This window comes from Hemibagrus wyckioides, linkage group LG21 (assembly GCF_019097595.1).
Source record: "Hemibagrus wyckioides isolate EC202008001 linkage group LG21, SWU_Hwy_1.0, whole genome shotgun sequence".
NCBI classification, from domain to species: domain Eukaryota; kingdom Metazoa; phylum Chordata; class Actinopteri; order Siluriformes; family Bagridae; genus Hemibagrus; species Hemibagrus wyckioides.
The window spans coordinates 9,866,341-9,886,582 of NC_080730.1; the positions used below are offsets into that span (position 1 = coordinate 9,866,341).

Sequence of the window (20,242 nt, forward strand, 5' to 3'; positions counted from 1 at the left end):
TTATGGACCTTGCTTTGTGCACTGGTGCACAGTCATGTTGGAAGAGGAAGGGGCCAGCTCCAAACTGTTCCCACAAAGTTGGGAGCATGGAATTGTCCAAAATGTCTTGGTACGCTGAAGCATTCAGAGTTCCTTTCACTGGAACTAAGGGGCCAAGCCCAGCTCCTGAAAAACAACCCCACACCATAATCCCCCCTCCACCAAACTTTACACTTGGCACAATGCAGTCAGACAAGTACCGTTCTCCTGGCAACCGCCAAACCCAGACTCGTCCATCAGATTGCCAGATGGAGAAGCGCGATTCGTCACTCCAGAGAACGCGTCTCCACTGCTCTAGAGTCCAGTGGCGGCGTGCTTTACACTACTGCATCCGACGCTTTGCATTGCACTTGGTGATGTATGGCTTGGATGCAGCTGCTCGGCCATGGAAACCCATTCCATGAAGCTCTCTGCGCACTGTTCTTGAGCTAATCTGAAGGCCACATGAAGTTTGGAGGTCTGTAGCGATTGACTCTGCAGAAAGTTGGCGACCTCTTCGCACTATACGCCTCAGCATCCGCTGACCCCGCTCCGTCAGTTTACGTGGCCTACCACTTCGTGGCTGAGTTGCTGTCGTTCCCAAACACTTCCACGTTCTTATAATACAGCTGACAGTTGACTGTGGAATATTTAGGAGCGAGGAAATTTCACGACTGGATTTGTTGCACAGGTGGCATCCTATCACAGTTCCACGCTGGAATTCACTGAGCTCCTGAGAGCGACCCATTCTTTCACAAATGTTTGTAAAAACAGTCTGCATGCCTAGGTGCTTGATTTTATACACCTGTGGCCATGGAAGTGATTGGAACACCTGATTCTGATTATTTGGATGGGTGAGCGAATACTTTTGGCAATATAGTGTATATATAGATATATATATATATTTATATATATATATATATATATATATATATATATATATATATATATATATATATATATATATATATATATATATATACATACACACACACACTTTTTTAGGACATAACTAAAATGTAAAAAATAATGTAATAATAAATAATACGTCTAATGTATTTTTTAAAAAAAATAAGGAAGAAAGGGCCTAGAGAAAAACCGCTTTCACCATTAAACCACAGAATTGCTTAAAAATGCCAAATAATAAAGAAGACCAGAAAACACTAAGCAAAAGCTAAACAATAAAGATACCTATTAGACTGCCCAAGTAATTAGGAGGCATCTTAAATCTCTCTCTCTCTCTCTCTCTCTCACACACACACACACACACACACACACACACACACACACACACACAGAGACACACACCCAGGAGACACACTGTAATTCAGCAGATTATGGAGAAAATCCCTCGCAATACTTGGAAAGTAGAAGCCATTATGCTCGCTCAGCCCTCCTGTGTCCCGCTAATCATCAGCACACACTGAACACTGCAAGGTCACTTACTGCTTCCCTTCATCTTACTTTATTCAGAACCATCACTTCATCGGTTATGGAAAATATTTTGAAATGATATTACATGAATAAAATCATCATTCTCCATTTGAACAGAATGCAACAATACATTTTGAAATGTGAAGGAGTATACTCATTAAATCAGCATCAGATGCTAATCGTCAAGAGATGAGGCTAATTAACACTAAGTACTTCTGAAGCCACACCCTCTTCATTATACAGTGCACGAGATTAGAGCCTTTTGCCTTTGAACAGGTAATGACTGAACTCCACAATTCACCACGGAAGGTTAGAGTCCGTTTGATTGATGTCGGCTAGATGGTATTGACCAGTTGAAGGCACGTGAAACTGGGAAAATCTGGGTTTGTTTGAACTCTGAGTTAGGATTTGCTAGCCTTACGTAGCCAGACGTTCAGACTGACAGCAGAAGCTCTGGCCTCCATAGCAGCTTTTATTAGCAAAGGGCCACTCAAGAGGGCATCTGACTGACATGCAAAGCAACCAATCAGATCGTTTTTGTTCAGCACCATGTTTAAGGGGTGTGAAAATGTAAAGTCCCTACATAAACAGACCGACGTGCAACCATAGATCATTCATTTAAGAAAGTCATGCATATTAATGAGTCTAAACTGTGAACCTCACACCATATGGCAATTCCACCATTTAGCTGATCCTCATAAGCGTTATAAACACAATGGCTTCCTGCTTCCATGAGGGAAATAAAGTGTCACAATGGCTTTGCTTCCAGGCGGAAATCCTAGATTTCGTCCAATCAGATGAAACTTCTGAAGCATTTCCAATTCCAATTTGTCATAAGCATCAGACGTTCTGCTTGTGGGTGTGGCTAGAGAAGGTACACCTCCATCTTGCTCTGACCAAAGTGACTTGAATGTCATCCATAATGTACTTTGTAAACAGTATTCATACTCATCTGGATTACAAATGACACACAGATTGTTCCAGCCAGTATTTGGTTTTTATAAAATCGTGGTTCACACGCATCTTTAAGAGTATACTGTTTTTTTGCAATGATACAGGCTAGAGCACTCGGCGTGTAAAGCTCATTTATAACCTAGATAAATCTGATGTTCATTTTTTTCCTCTTCATGTGGGATTGATTTCATTTGCAATATTGCTGCAATAAGACTCTGTACAATATGTAGTATTTCTGTACAAGAATCTGCATCCTTCACTCTAATGATATAGCTCACTGTCTAGGCTGAAAGGGAAAAAAAGGAAAAGGACACCAATTGTACTCTAGTTGATGAGTCAGGATATGTTCGGTGTCTGTAATTTGCTTCTTTAGTATTGCACTAGAGTGGTGAGGCCAGCACTGATGTCTATCATGGGCAGTGATAGCTGTAGTGATAGATAAGATGTTGATCTGTTGACCAGAGTTCAAATCCCAGCACTGCCAAGCTGCTACTGTTGGGTCCTTGAGCAAAGCACTTAACCCTCAACTGCTCAGTTGAGATATATATATATATAATAATATATATATTATTATTAAATATATCATCCTCCACTTCACATCTAGGTTTCTGATACAATCATGAGGTCCAGGTTGGATAGGTGGAGATTAGGGGACAGAATAAATGCTCTAAAATGTCTCTATAAGGTTACACTGTTCAGCTACATGAAGATGTTTTGTTCATGGCTATAAATGACAGATTGTTCCTTGCACCACTGGTTTTCATAGTCAGAGTAGTTTCATCAGTGATGTGTAGGCAGGGGGTCCTAAAAAGTTTGTTATAGTTTGTTACAGCCACCATTAATTGAAGCTTATTATACTGAGTTCCTCTACATAGTTATTAGCCTACTGGATAGGTCACTGCACTCGAAATATCAATAACACAATAACAAGTAGGGGTATAAATAAATCGGCTTGGACCTAGTGCATTTTGTGGGTGGAAAGTTCAGGAATAAACTAAAATGTATGCGTCCAATAAATATCCAATATATTTACATGCTAAATATATATATTTTAACAGTGTTCATGAAATTAATCTGTACTTAGGGGTATGTGGAAGTTATTTCAGTGTAAAGCGTTGTACAACGTTTGAGCTCTGAAGTAATGTATGTCTGTGTGACATTGAAGTTGTGTTGTGGGAAGAATCAAGGAGGAAAAGACATGACGTCTTCGCAACACAGACACGTCTCTGCTGCTGTTCTAGCGGACCTTCGGTCACAGCAAATGGGATCATCTTCAAAATTGATTGGACAGAAGGGAGGCCAAAATTAGTGTGAAAGCTTTTAAGTGAAATGATTCAAAAGAAAAGGAGAAAAGGTGTCGTCTCAATGGCTGAAGCAGTGATCAGAAGTTTTTTAGATCTGCATTTCTGCTAGTTTTTATATTACAAATATAGCCTGATGTGTTTTTTCACCATGAGTATAAAGAGTGGTTATTATCCAGGTGCCACCAGTCTGACCTGATTCATTGTATCTTTGTGCAGTTGTGGCTCATTGGTTACAGGCGCTGGATTACTGATCAGAAGCTAACCAAGTCAGCTACATGACCACCATTTAACAGCTGACCCTAGGCTCTGACCCCAGCTTCCCAACGAGCTGGAATGTGTAAAGAAAAGAACTTCACTGTACACTGTCCACTGTCCCTGTCCAATATTATCCAGTTCAATTCAATTTTATCTGTATAGTGCCTCTTACAATGGACATTGTCTCAAAGCAGCTTTACAAAAGAAGATAAACAAAGAAAGGAGAGGGGGTAAAATAAATAAATAAAGAAATAAATAAAAATAAATTATTAAATTAAATTATTAAACTATCCACTGTGACCATTTTCATTTTTTTCTCCTAGCGATTTGCATTTATCTTGCATTAAGGGTCATGCTCAGGAGCCAACAGCAGCAGTTTGCTGGTTCGGGGATTGGAACTCACAGCCTTCCAATTTGTAGTCCAGTGTCTTAACCATTGATCTACCACTTCCCCACTTATTCTGACCTTTCACACACAGAACTGACACGTCCTGGATGTTTTTAGCACAATTCTGCTGTTTCATATCAATATTAACTAAAGATCCTGACACGTATCTGCATGATATTCTGCACTTTACTGCTGCCACATATTTATCTGTTTGGACACCTGCATGAATGAGCAGGTCTATACGTATTCTTATTACAAGTGTGTCCTGATGCTTCCGTCCGAATCAACTGTTTGAGCTTAAGGCTGACTTCTGAGGTGCCCAAATTTTAAATGCCTCATACATGCCATCCTTCCATTATCCTACACATATCTTAAACTGTTTTCTTACAGGTACAGTACCTTCAAAACCTTAAGCCTATAAGTTTCAGTGTGCTCAAAGAAAAGTGTTTAATAAATTGGATTAGGATATCATTAAGCTACACACAGTAACAGTGTTCCTTACTCTAATCTCAACCACTAAAAGCATGGCGAACTACCATCATCCACATCACTTCCGTTATTTGTATTCGCAGTTGTCTCTCTCTAGGATGTTCTTTGGAATGTACAGAGAAAACTTCCCATACCTTCTTTGAGCTCTTCATCCATATAGAGCTTAAGATTCCTTCCTCTGAGACCGAACACTTTAGCAGTTTCGGTGATCAGGGCCGTGGGCTGGAGGCTATTTTGACCCGCAGGATTAGCCAGCAGCAATGTGCCGACGTCACCCCTCTGGCACTCTGTGTGAGGATGAAGGTGTTAGCATTAAACTATTAATATTACAAACACACACCAAAAGCGATAATTGAAACCTTTACTGATAATGCTGTTTCATTTATTCAGAACTAATTCTGAATTCTGCAATATTAACATAATTAATATAAACCAGACCACACCACACCAGTGAAGTGTGCCAGTTTAAAGGCAATACAAACATCTCAAACAATGGTAATGTTATTTATAGACAACACTGGGTAATGGTAAAAATATCCTTAAAGTTCTCACTGCCACAATTATATCAAAATTTTTTATTCTTATTTTTTTAAAGAAGCGATGCTTTGAAAATTTCACTTAGTTAGCATGCATGTTATGTGGACAAATATACATCTACCTGTACTCCTTCTCATTCATGTAGCACAATGCATAAAATTGTGCAAATACAGGTCAAGAGCTTCAGGCAATGTTTAGAATAGAGAAACAGTGTGATTTCAGTAAACAAGACATGGTCGCTGGTCCCAGATGGGCTGGTTTGAGCATTTCAGAAATTGCTGATCATCTGGGATTTTCACACGAAACAGTCTCAGAGTTTATAGAGAATGGTGCGATAAGCGAAAAACCATACTGTATACAGAGGGTCTTGCAGGCTGAAACACCTTGTTAATGAGAGAGATCAGAGGAGAATCACCAGACGACTCAGAGCTCATAGGAAATCTATAGCAACTCAAATAAGCACTCTTTACCACCATGGTGAGCAGAAAAGCATCTCTGAATGCATAACCTTGGATGGGGTGGATGGACTACAACCACCATGGCGGGTTCCACTTTCGTCAGCCAAGACTCTGAGGCTATAATGCACAGATCCAGCCAAACTAAAGAGCTAAAACCTGGGGGGGAAAAATGCAGATTTTTTTTCCCTAATCTTCAGCTGTCCAGTTTGGATGAGTCTGATTCAGATTCCTGTTTTTGGCTGACAGGACTGGAATCTGATGTGGTCTACTATTACTGTAGTTGTAGTTACTATATCCTAAAAGCTGGCAGCTTGAACCAATCTGGCTATTTTCCTTATCAACACCCACAGAACTGTCACTCAATGTTTCTTGTTGTTCACACCATTTTATCTAAACTCTAAGACTGCTGCGTAAGATCAGCAATTTCTTAAATACTCAAACCAGGCCATCTGGCATCAACATCCATGCCAGGGTTAAAGTCACAGAGATCACACTTTTTCCCTATTCTGATGTTTGATGTGTGAACATCAACTGAAGCTCTTGACCTGTGTCTGCAAAACTGCATAAATGAGCATGTGTACACGATAATGTGGTTGGCAAGGGTATATTTCTAACAACCGGATGTATCAAGTGAAAGAGCTGGTGGAAAACAATCTGTAAATCTGTGCCTACTGTAGTTTAATGGGGTTGTATTAAATATTTCTGTTTGCTCTCCACCAAGCGTTATATCCGAATGCTGCCTCTATCCACATGATTAAAAAAACACCGTTTAGTCCTGATGTACACCATGAAGGTGCTGTTCTCTACCAGTCATGGACTGTGTTTATCATCTATTACTTTGTTCACAACCTGACGTCATGTGAACACTTGGCATGACGAATACCACAACAGTGAGTACAGGAATTCTCAAGCCATTAATGAATACTCACACACAAGCCTACTGTAACCTGTTATATTATGCTTAAATGTACAATAAAAACAAAAAAAGATCAATGAATATTTACTGGAGGTGGATTTTCTTTTTTGCTTTACTGTGCCATAGCAGTGCAGAGATTTGTCCTTGTTGCTATGGTCTGACTGAGCAGCAGCATGACTAATCACAAAACAGAATTAAATAAAAAAAAAAAAGGACGCTGTACCTGCAGGACATGCGTTGATGAGTTGTAGGTTGATGTAAGGACACAGCAGTGAGTCGGAGAGGTTTTTTTCTGCAGGACGAGCTCCTGATGTCACATACAGAGTCTTCCCACTCAGAGCCAGGAGATCACTGCTGTTCTTCAGCTCTGTAAACAAACACAATCACAGTGAACTGAAGTAATTTGCATCGCAATTGCTTTTTAATGGGACCTGCCATCATTCACTCATATCTCTCTCTCTCTCTCTCTGTCTTTTTCTCTCTCTCCCTCAACAGTTATTCATATGCTCAGGGCAGAATCCAATAACCTAAGCCTATAACTGTGCAGTTAAGGGTTAAGGGCCTTGCTCGAGGGACCAACAGCATCTTCTCAGGCGTCTCTGAGATTTGAACTAAGGTTGTGCAATTTGGTCTTGAGTACTCAACAAACAAAATGAGAGACTATTCAAGTACTTCAGTTGCTGAGGTAGGGGTCAAGTTTGCCAGGTCTCTCTTAGTATAGAGACTACATATAGACCATCTTTTGGTCTTGATATAACTATATATCTTTGGCAAACATATTTGACTATTGGTTCAGAATGTCTCTGAGGTGTTCATTAATAATTGTGGTTGAGATATCTGGCAGATCTGTGTTGAAATGATTGGTAGCATATATATATAAATAAAAGTGTGTGTGTGGATTATAGATTATACAGATTATATAGATTATGGATTATACAGTGGATTATTCAGTGTTTATAAAGCTATGCTTGTGGTCCAAATATGGCCTAGAATGATAATAATAATAATTAATAATAATTTGCCTTTACTTGTCGCATATACATTACAGCACAGTGAAATTCTTTCTTCACATATCCCATCCTTGGAGGTTGGGGGTCAGAGTGCAGGGTCAGCCATGATACAGCACCCCTGGAGCAGAGAGGGTTAAGGGCCTTGCTCAAGGGCCCAACAGTGGCAACTTGGTGGTGCTGGGGCTTGAACCCCTGATCTTCCGGTCAATGACCCAGAGCCTTAACCACTTGAGCCACCACTGCCTATGAGGGACTCTTCTCACTAACTAACTCTCAAATCTATCTTTTCGTACACCGTAAAATAACAAATCTCAATCAGATGGTAGTTCCTGCCCCTAAACTAATGAGATTATTGTTCCTACCTACTGTAATCAATCAAACCTTTGGATCCCTGCAACATCACTATACTATAGTACACTATAGTCCAGTTGATGATTATATTGATGCCTATAGTCCAGTTGATGAGTCCAGACTTTAGACACAAACCCAGTCAGTTTTTGGTCTCTAATTCCCGCCCCCAATACAACCATAACTTATTGGTGCAATTTACACCTAAAATGTGAAAAGCTGAACACTTTTTTGGACACAGCTTACAGCTCCATTTCTGGTATAACATAAAAGGCATTTGATTTAAAATAAATAAATAAATAAATAAATAAATGTATGTATCTTGCCACTGTCAGTGATGATCTGAACTCACAACTAGCGCAGAATGGGAATATTTTCAATGCGGAACATTGTGGCACATCATTTAACTGATTATTGGTACATCTCTACTTCTAATTAAGTGTTAATAGACTTTCATTGAGCTCATCAAGAGTAGTTTCTTTCCTCATCTTCCACTCCTCTCATTAATGCCTCTGCTGTGTCGCCATCATCATAGTCTTCCATCTGTTGTGCTGGCAGCAGGAGTTCTGCTTCATTTTAATCAACTGTTTTGTTTTTTTTTTCCCCCTTCTTTTTCTTTTATGAGCAAAACAACATCAGGACAGAAAAACATGGGGCTGTTCAAACATTAGGCCAGTTACAGAAGCCTACACTATGATTAATAACCATCTTCAGTGCCTGTCAATGGACCAACCATCAGTGAATGATTTATTACACAGAGTGTTTGGACGTGAGATTTACTACGAAAAGACTAAAAGCAAACACTTCTTAGGTCATGGTTTACTACTTAATGTTTAATCATGGGAATGGGTACATGTTATGTAATAATTCTGAGAATGTGAATGTGTCATAACATATCATAACTGCCTGGTTATCACAAGAGTATACACTCACTGTCCATTTTATTAGGACACACGTGCATTTATGCAGTTATTCAATCAGCCAATCAGGTGGCAGGAGCACAATGCAAAAACATCATGCAGATTTTTCACACTCCTTGGACTAACATGACTTTTACTGATTGGCTAAGCACTAATATCGTGTTTTGTAATAGTAGTGGGGGGTGATGGTGTATTATAGATATTGGATCTATTACAGACACTTAAATGGGAGTTTACATGGATTTCTTTTTTTATTTCTTTTGTTATTTCTTATTTTTTTAAACTTTAACATATCTATAACTCTCTATATATAAAATAATAATAATAATAATAATTAAAAAATCAGGTGTACAGGTATTCCTATTGAAGAGAACAGTGAGTGCATATTTTTGAAACTATCTACATCAGTGGTGTCCAATCTTATCTGCAAAGGGCCTGTGTGGGTGCGGGTTTTCATTCCAACTAAGCAGAAGCCACACCTGAGTCTACTGAAAGCTAAGATCTACTGATAAGCCAGTTGGAATCAGGTGTAGCTTCTGCTTGGTTGGAATGAAAACCTGCACCCACACCGGCCCTTTCTGGATAAGATTGGACACCCCTGATCTACATCTATGGATTGCTATCTTTCTAATGGGACAATCAACAATGCCCAAAATTAGTATTCAAATTGTTTTCACATTTTTATAAACCACTAAGTGCAGCAATTGACAGAACTTTATAATTATAATTTACCTAAACAAACATTAATAGACGGGAAACCTATCGCACTTGAAATGATTTTACGCACCTGTTTTATTTAAATGGGACAGGACATTTTGTGCACTTTTACTAAATAACTACTGTATTCGACACACTAATGCCCTTCTGTAAGAGTTTGAAGGATATTTTATATTTTGGAAGATAGAGAAGTGACAGATTGGTTCTTCTGTGTCTCCTGAGACCTTGCATTCCCTTATCTCCAAAACACAAACACATATACACAAGCAGAGAGAGAGAGAGAGAGAGCGAGCGAGAGCTGTTCAGTGGAGCAGAACCTCTTTGGCAGGTACCAGTCCCTCACTAGGGGCCACATAAGCAAGCAGAGTGTAAAACACATAAACAGATGTCAAGCTTTAAAAACAAAAATGAAAGGAGAGAGAGCTGTACTCTATATGAAATCTATATGAATAGGAATTATATATTCATTAGGCATTATTCTGACATCACAAAGTGTTGCAGCATGTATGTATATATGGCATAAAAAAAAACCATCATAAAAACTATATAAAAATGTTTTTTATTGCTAAGCTAACCAAAGCATTACTAAGATGACCACAAAATAAATTAATGTAATCAATATTAAAATAATTAAAATGAATTTGAGTAGTAAGGCATCAGATCCAGGAAGGCAAAACATTATCAGCAAGTGAAACACTGCACGATTTAATTGTTCTAGAAACCTAAAAATTGAAAAAGCAAGCTAAATAATACATATATAACGATGGAACGAGAGAAACGATATATTTTTATCTTCTAACGTTGCACATCATGTCGAAGTCAGCAGTCGTCGGCGCTCGTTTGAGACGGACTGTTCTCACGTTACACGGAAAAGACGGTGTCTTTATTTTCTCTCGATACTGTATGTTTAAGCTCGGCGTGACGGCATGTGGGAAGCAGGAGAGTGAACACACACGGGGCAGCGTTACACCGCGGGTGCTCTGTTTCGTCAGGATTTCCAAATACCTGCATGGTTCTGATTCTGAAAATAAATAGCGCCTCGGCTGATGTGTAGTGCAGCAGGCACGTCATGTTTAAACAAACATACCAACAAACACAAGAAATGAAACAAATGAAAAGTCTTGTTTTACAAAAGTCAGTAAGGAGTATGTTGTTGTTGTTTTTTGCTGGTGGGTAAATCTGGTAAAAATTCCCTAAGCCTTTTCTATTAAGGGGGGGGGGGGGGTTATTTTGGTTGGTTAAAAAAAAAAAAAAAAGTCTGCACCCTGATATGATCTGTTGTATTTGTTAAAAAAAAAAAATTGGCAAACTTATGATGAAAAATGATGAAGCTGTTGTTGAAATTGGTAATAGATGGAGTACTGTGTGTTCCAGAAGCTTATTATATTTATATATTTATATATTTATATATTTATATGCACTTTCATCCTCTCACTGCATGTGATGTCCTAGATGAAAAGCCTCAGAGAACAGTGCTGGTGTGGAAGGATGAGTCAGCACATGTGTCATAAACAACCTGCATCAATTATGTCCAAATATTCACATCAATCACACAGAGCTGCTTACATCTCTTACTATAACAGCACTTTTTCTTTTCTTCTTTCCTTTCCCCTCTTCCTTTCCTTCTTTCTTTCCTCCTTTCTGTCCTCTTTTCTTTCTATCCTCCTTTCTTTCGTTCCTCCTTTCTTTATTTCCTCCTTACTTTCTTTGCTCCTTTCTATCCTTTCGTTTTTTCCTCCTTTCCTTTCTGCCATTCATTCTTTCCTCCATTCTTTCCTCCTTTCTTTTCTTCCATTTTTTCCTCCATTCTTTTCCTCCATTCTGTCCTTCTTTCTTTTCCTCCATTCTTTCCTTTACTCCTTTCCTTTTTTTCTTTTCTTCCTTCCTTCCTTTTCCTTCTTTCTTTCCTTCGCTCCTTTCTATCCTCTTTTCTTTTTTCCTCCTTTCCACCATTCTTTGCTCCTTTTTTCCCCTCCATTCTTTCCTCTTTTCTTTTGCACCACTCTTTTCCTCCATTCTTTCCTCCTTTCTTTTCCTCCATTCTTTCCTCCTTTCTTTTCCTCCATTCTTTCCTTTACTCCTTTCCTTTTTTTCTTTTCTTCCTTCCTTCCTTCCTTCCTTTTCCTTCTTTCTTTCCTTCGCTCCTTTCTATCCTCTTTTCTTTTTTTCCTCCTTTCCACCATTCTTTCCTCCTTTTTTCCCCTGCATTCTTTCCTCCTTTATTTTCCTCCATTCTTTCCTTCTTTCTTTTCCTCCATTCTTTCCTTTACTCCTTTCCTTCTTTTCTTTCCTTCGCTCCTTTCTATCCTCTTTTCTTTTTTTCCTCCTTTCCACCATTCTTTCCTCTTTTCTTTTGCTCCATTCTTTCCTCCTTTATTTTCCTCCATTCTTTCCTTCTTTCTTTTCCTCCATTCTTTCCTTTACTACTTTCCTTTTTTTCTTTTCTTCCTCCCTTTTCCTTCTTTCCTTCGCTCCTTTCTATCCTCTTTTCTTTTTTTCCTCCTTTCCACCATTCTTTCCTCTTTTCTTTTGTGCCACTCTTTTCCTCCTTTCTTTCCTCCTTTCTTTTCCTCCATTCTTTCCTTTACTTCTTTCTTCCTTCCTTTTCCTTCTTTCCTCTACTCTTTTACTTCTTTCCTTTCCTCCTTCCTTTCCCTTCCTGCCTGCCTTCCTTCTCAGTATTCAAAATTGCTTTTATTCATTCATTATCCCTGTTGCAGCCATTTCCCTCTCTTACTTTATTTCTTAATAAAATTTCTCTCCCTCTCTCTCTCCCTCGCTCTCACAGTCCAAATGGTTTCATTCTGATTAAAAATGCCTTTCTTTCACCTTGCTTTTCTTCCTTATTTCTTTCTACCTTGTTATTTTTTGTTACTTTCCTTCTTTCTCAATTATCCCCATAGTATCTACTCATTTATTCTTTCTTTTGTCTGTATTTCTGCCTATTAACGTTCATTCTTTCTGGATAACAGGAAATGATTGACATGTTTATTATGTAGTGGAATCAGTCTGTTGTGTAGAATGGGTCTGTGACTGGCACTGGGACAGGAACTGCATAATCAGTAAAACACAGCAGCACTCAATTAAAAAGTGCTTGAAATTTCTTAATATTTAATAAACTAATATTTCAATGAAATAAAACCGATTATTACAATTATTCTTTTCAAATGCACCGACTCAGTGCTTTTGAAAAGAATAATAATAACAAAAAAAACAATAACAGTAATAATAATAACAAAATATTATTATTATTATTATTATTATTAACAACAACAACAACAACAACAATAATAATAATAAATATTATTTCAACAAATCAGCCCCCATCTACAACCAAAACACACTTAAACACCTGTTCTGGATAAAACTAGACCCAATATTTATGTGTAATAATAGAAAACGCCTGTCTTACCAGTTGTGTCATTGAAAACGGCCAAAGGAGCGCTGTTGAGTTTGAAAATGCTGCGGCAAACCATCTTAAGCTTCTCTATGTCCAGTCTGTTGTCTCCCTTGGGATTTTCCAGCAGAACCATTCCCTCTGAAGAAAAAGGGGTAAATAAAACAATTTAGTGTAATGATATGGGTGATAGGGCAATAAAACAACAACAAAAACAATTATGATGTTTAAGATGAACAAAAGCATTTTAGATATTTTCTTAGATGATCATTGGTATGGATATGGAATCGAATCACGCCAATCACTGCTGCAGTGAAGGTGTCATTGTTGGATCATCCCCCACCCCAAATATCCAAATATCATCTCCTTTTATAGATGCTCTTTTCCACAGATGTGCAGGGTAGATTAGGCTGAAATATACATGAGAATCTCTTTACCTTGGTGTTTATTGTCGAGATTGACATGGAGGTTGACGTAAGCGCATGCAGGGCCAGTGAGTGGCGCTCTGGACACCACTGCTCCCCTAACGATGGTCAAATCCAGGTCAGAACCCTTCAACTACACCCAAAACACAACATATACTCAATAGCCTGGTTCAACACACAACCATATACACTATATGGCCAAAAAGATGTGGACACCTGACCATTACACCCCTATGGAGGATTTCTGCAAACTGTGCTACAAATTTTATATTAAATAAAACACAATTGTATAGCAAGTCTGAGCATGCTGAAGAAGTGGAATTAATGCGGCCAAATATATTCCAGCATGACAATGCTCTGAAGACTTGTTTGGTAAGGTTGGAGTGGAAGAACTTGAGTGTCCGCCATAGATACCTGACCTTAACCCCACTGAACATCTTTAGGATGAACTGGAATACTCTCTAACCCCAGGTCTCCTCACCCATCATCAGTGCCTGACCTCACTAATGCTCCTGTGGCAGAATAAACAAAAATACCCACATCCAGACTCCAAAAACTTTTAGAAAGCCTTCCCAGAAAAATGTAACAGCAAAGGGAGACTAAATCTAGAACTAAATATGTTCAACAAGCACATATGGGTGTGATGGTCAGGTTCAGAAACCTTTGGCCATATAGTTTACATTTCAAAAACAGTAGCTGAAAGTTCACCTGAGTTTTCTCTTGGACGATCACACTGGCGTTTTTGGGAACGGGATAAGGCTTCAGGGGGGCTTTCGTAGTGGCGAAGATGAAGTCTGAATGAGCATGGATCACTTTGTCAAGGTAATCACCTGCAGGCTCTGAGGTGTAGTACACGGTGATCTCGTCAGACGGGACCAGATGACCCTTTAGAGACAGAGGAAACATCAATTGAACCCTAATAACCCCATCAGCTCCAGCAGATTGTAAACATTTGCTATTATTTTTAACAGCTGAAGATCTGAAACCATTTCATGTATAGAGGCTGCCTTACATTTACATATTCATTTAGCAGAAGCTTTTTATCCAGCGTGGCTTAGAAATTACAAATGAGGAAATACAAAGAGACGCATCAAGCAGAGGACAATAACAAGTAGTGCTATAACATACCAGAGTTTTAATTGAGTTCTAGATGAGCAAAAGACAAAAGTAAAAGGAAGAAGAGCTGGTTTAAGTGCAGATTTATTTATTTATTTTTATTATTTGGTGGGGGAATAAGTAATGGCTTAGATAAGTGTTAATGGAAGAGCTGGATCTTCAGCAGCTGCATTGAGAATGGAGATGGATTCTGCTGTCTGGACTGAGGTTGGAGGTTCATTCCAGCTCTGAGGGACAATCAGTTTAAATGTTCTTGAAAGAGACTTCATGCCTCACTATTTTGCTCAGAAGCCCAAAAATGGCCCAGTGCTGGGATTTAAACTTGAAATCTTCTGGTCACAAGCAGAAAACTCCAGCTTCACTTGGTGAGGAGAAGCAAACAGCTTGCTTTTAATTAATGCAATATTGATATTTATACATTCATGCCATTAGTAGAGTTGAATTTAAAAAAAACAGAGAGCATGTGAAGAAGAAGAAGAAGAAGAAGACTTTATTATTTCCACGCATACATTACAGCACAGTTTTTCTTCGCATATCCCAGCTGAGGAAGCTGGGGTCAGAGAGCAGGGGCAGCTATGATACAGCACCCCTTGGGCAGGGAGGGTTAAGGGCCTTGCTCAATTTCCCAACAGTGGCAGCTTGGTGGTGCTAGGGCTTGAACCCCAATCCTCTAATCAACACCTTAGAACCTTAACCACTTGAGCCACCACTGCCCCATGTGAGAAAGAACAGCATCATACTAAAGCATGAAAATACTTGTTCAGGATATGGATAGAGTTTTTCCCGAAATGAAACCAGTATTAGATATATATTGTAAGCAGTGAAAGCTCTAAAATGCAAGTAAGGAGCAGGACAGACACATAACTGTTTCAAAAACTCTGCATCCTGAAGACAAGAACATTTTAATTTTCTTTAATTGTAGATTTTATCTTTATGAAGAATCGCTACTAATTCCTAACTAAACCTCATTTCTACCCAAGCGCCATTAAAAACAGCCGAAATGACGGTGGAACTTTTTGGAATTTTATCATCATCTTTCCTTCTTCAAACACTACAGTTGGCTAAAAAAAAAAAAACAAGATTTCTTTTTTCCTCAAACATTCTACAACGCTCGACCCCCACCAGTCTCTGCCTCCTTTAAGGAAAGGATAACAAAAACTCTAATTCCCTCCCATGGAAAATTCCTCCTGTTTTTCAGAGTTTCAATAAGAAAGGAATTCAGGCTTGGCCCGGTGCCAGAGACCCCCTTCCCCTTCACATGTACAGAACATACATGGCACGCACCAGGCAACAGGCTGGAATGGAAAAAAGGTTTGTTTATTAAGGAAAGGGGGACGAAAAGGAGGGTAGAAGGAAATCCGTCTTACTTTCCTGATTTCCATAACACTTCAAAAAGCAGCATATGTCTTCGAGTGGACCAGGTAATTAAGCTTATTAAGCCTGCTCTGCTCCATGCACATGTAATTCTGGAGTGGAAAAAGTGTGTCTTTTTTTCTTTTCAAATAGCAATGCTCCGAGCCTGGGAAAGGCAAATGAGCCAGACCCCAAGAGGAAAGAGAAAGGCAAACAAACACTGGGTGGAGTGATGCCAGAGGAATAAAGATGAGTGCACGTCTCTGTATTAAATTCATCTTGAGCCATTCAAACAATTATTCCCTTAATTTAACTTTAAATGTTCTAAAATGAATAAGGTGCCTTTCTGAGCTTAAATATCGATAGTGACGGATTTAATGGGAAATCTTTGTAATGCGTTCTTACCTTCTTGCGCAGTTTCTGAATGCGGTTTATAACTTCTCGAGCCACGCCTTCATCCACCATCGATTGATCAGGAGTGATGTCTAACAGCACCAAGAGCTAGAAGAAGAAGAAGAAGAAGATGAAGAAGAAGAAGAAATTCCAATATTATTGCACAAATAAAATAAGCACCTTGTTGTGATGTGTTCGATACACTTGCATTTTAATTACTGGGGATTTTGTGTGCTTGAACTGAAAGTACAAAATGTCTAATTTTCCCCTTAACGCAGTCACTCGTCATAGTCTCTGGTGGCTAAAGTTTCTTTAGGTTTACTGAAGTTAAACTAAAAGTGCAATTTAAGGGACAATTTGCTGCCTACAAACATTACCCATACACACCTTAAATCAACAGACAGAACCTCAACCACATGATCTCAATTTTGTTCAAAGAAGCAATAACTGACTCTTGAACAAATCTTCTCTTGAATCCTGACTAGTGAAATCAAATGGCCAAACTGAGATGATCATACTTACAGGTTAAAACATAAAATGACACAATCGACTAAGTGAGCTAAAAATTAGAATTGTTGGCTGAAACCCCAAAACCCAACCAGTGACCAACCACTGTCAGGGTTATGGCGAGTCTCTACTGGACTACATTACAGCCCCTGCAGTTCATAAGACCTGGTCATGTCTCACTAGCGCCCACACCTGTTCTGTGTTCCCTTAATCAGCACCCATACATAAGTCCTAAGCTGTGTCCGAAATGACAACAGCTGATGTGTTACAGATGTGTCAGAGAAGCAAATCTCACCAGTCACTGATAAGCTGCATGGATCTAGAGTCTGTGCTAGTAAGAACTCAAACTCCTCATTCTACATATTTTCTTAAAACAGTTATGGGCGATGTTCCTCAAAAGTCCAAAACAAATCTGCCTTAAAACTTTTATACTTACACTCTTATACTATGCACTATTTACTCTATGGATTTTTAAGTTGAGTATCATCTCAAATGGAACACTAATGGTTTCCCCCCCCCATCTGGAAGTATAAGCCGTTTCCCAGTCAATGGCAAATAACGTCTAGCCTATGTAATGTGACACCGCTAGCTTCAGCAGAATACTATGAATTTTTAAAATATTGAGAAATCATTCATACAACATAGACTAATTTAACAGACATTTGTAGCATCAGCCATAAACAGGTTGCACTGGGTTGTCATAAGTCACAGAGAGATTTTGCATCATTACCTGTCCATCTGAATGCGCTTCATATTGTGTGCCTGATTTCTGATCAAAGGTGTACATCAGCCGCAAATCTTCCTCGTGCAGCTCATGTCCGTCCACTATGATAGAGCCTGGGAGACAAGGAGAAACTTTTTAAAACGTGTGCGATGATAGAAAAACCTGTAAATGTAAATTTGAATAAAAAAAAAATCAAATATATTTATGGAAATTTAAAAAGAAATAACAAAAAAATATATATATAAATCTAAAGAATTTACATACGCAATTCTTGATATATTTTTTTTACTCTTAAATAAGCCAAAATACACACCATCCTCCATCACTGAACTATTACAGAAGAGAAAATTTGCACTTTGCCGTTTAAATCCAGGCTTATTTACACAATAAGTCAGCTTTAGTTCTCGAGGTTCTTGGACTGTCCACTTATCCTGCTCTGACCCGTTCGTGTCACATTTCATAGCCTCGTCCTACGTCGTGCCTGATTAAAGCGCCGATGTTCTATAAAAGAGGTGTGAAAGTGCTTTTGAAGCAGGTCGTGCTGAAGCACCGCAATCAGATCCTCGTGCTAATCGGAGATCTCTCTGCTTGGGTTTGCTCTTCTCTGCTCTTTCGTTCTGGCGCTCGGGGCCAAAGGAAGCAGAACGGCAGGTAACGCATGGCTTATTAAAAACTACCGCCTACTTTAGGTAGGGAATTTTGATCGCTTTCAGCTTGAAGCCCAGAAAACAGCTTCCTACTTGAAATATCAAAATCACAAACTGATGCAATTCTCTTCTGACCTTTGAGTACTACGCTCCCTCTTAGGCAAAATCGTTAAAATGCGAGGATGCAAGCTAAAAGGCCTAAAAGGAAATGCTTTGTTTTACTATTACAAGTGTGATATTATTAAGAAATACTTCTCTGTAACTGTCAGTCACAGGGTTAGGTCATGTCTGGTCATGATGTTAGATAGGAGCTTTAAAATTTAATATCTCAACACTGAAATGATGAGGCTTGAGAAATGCTTTAGCACAAGGTTTTGAGCTCTAACAGGAAAACTGTTACCCTTTCATTCAAAAGAACTAACTAAAAGAACTAAACTAAAACCACTAAATCTATACCTCTATTGGGTCCCTTTGTGTAATCTGTGCATTGATGTGTGTATCTGCTTCTTTTTTCCCCTTTCTCCTCCAATGGTGTTTAGACGAAAGTAAATAATCCAACCTTGTTCACCTATATTCCACAAGCTGCCTCTCATTAACAGCTGATGTGTTACAGATGTGTCAGAGAAGCAACTCTCACCACTCATTGATAAGCTGCAATCTGTGCTAGTAGGAACTCAAACTCCTCATTCTACATATGTTCTTAAAACATTTAGGGGCGATGTTCCTCAAAAGTCCAAAACAAATCTGCCTTAAAACTTTTTCTCACATCAAATAATCTAATGTGGAGAACAAACACTACAGAACATTCATGTTTTGTTCACTTCCTCTTCCTGATTTTTGCACAGCACAAATTACATTCAGTTCTATTTGTATAGCGATTTTAACAATGGACATCGTCTCAAAGCAGCTTTACAGAGCACAAGAAATATAGTACAAAAAGTTCGAGATTAATATTAATCATTTTAATAATACTATTAATAATAGTTTTTTCCCCCCATTTGCTACAGTTCATGTAATTCTATTTTTATTGTAGCTATTGTTATTTTATACATTAGTTATGACGCAATCCGTTGAAAAGCATTGCATTACATGAAAAAGACAACGTGACGTTGCATGGTTATGTGACACACGGTCTATGGTGACAAATAAAATGTGAATATAAAATGTGAATATAAAACAATCTATCCTACACCTATCTGGGAATATTTTAAATACTGGAATCACTTAAAATTTATATATATATAAATTTATATCATAATAATAATATATAATAAAATATATAATATAATAATATTAATATAATATAATAATAAATAATATAATAAAATAATATAAATGCTTTACATGTTTAACACATGCATAATGCATGTAGTTATATGCACTGGCACCTACCCCTTTTTGGAGGACAATAAGGATTTTTGTTAGCAATATATAAAGTCTTTGTTAGAACAATGATCGTCACTCCTACTAAAGGAAGTGAGAAATGGGGGACGAAAAGAAGAAGAAGAAACGGCTTTTCAACTGTTTTTTCACTTGTTATGATTTTTGGATTGCTGTTTTCTTCATTAGTGTCATAGCTCCAGCTTCAACAAAACAAAAAAACAACGTATGACACAAAAACATGTCAAACCGACAAAAAAAAATTTTTTTTTTTTTTTTTTTAGTTCTACTGGTTAAAGTTTCACACTGATATCCTAACAGTGGAAATAATGATCTGGTTTTATTTTGTTCTACGTCATTTACTTTAACTGATTTCTGTACACCCGAGTTCACCGCTTTTCAGTATGAAAGAGTGAAGATAATGGTGTGTGAACGGAATATTCAGGGAGATTTTAGTTTCAAAACTTGCAAGACAGCTAAAAATTGAAATGAGAACATTTGTGGATCGTATAGACTGCTTTGAAAAACACAAATGAGTTATTAGTGATGCTT

General features: G+C 38.3%; 1 protein-coding gene across 1 annotated transcript in view; it reads right to left on the reverse strand.

The window, feature by feature from the left end:
• The window catches only part of iars1 (isoleucyl-tRNA synthetase 1), an 84,322-nt gene that overhangs the window by 2,918 nt on the left and 61,162 nt on the right, over positions 1-20,242 (reverse strand). Inside the window, exons 27-33 of the mRNA XM_058373448.1 lie at positions 17,670-17,776; positions 16,445-16,540; positions 14,279-14,455; positions 13,583-13,703; positions 13,161-13,286; positions 6,977-7,120; positions 4,977-5,129 (exon numbers count right to left, since the gene is read on the reverse strand). Of these exons, the coding sequence (XP_058229431.1) occupies positions 4,977-5,129; positions 6,977-7,120; positions 13,161-13,286; positions 13,583-13,703; positions 14,279-14,455; positions 16,445-16,540; positions 17,670-17,776 (924 nt within the window). The remainder of the gene's footprint in view (positions 1-4,976; positions 5,130-6,976; positions 7,121-13,160; positions 13,287-13,582; positions 13,704-14,278; positions 14,456-16,444; positions 16,541-17,669; positions 17,777-20,242) is intronic.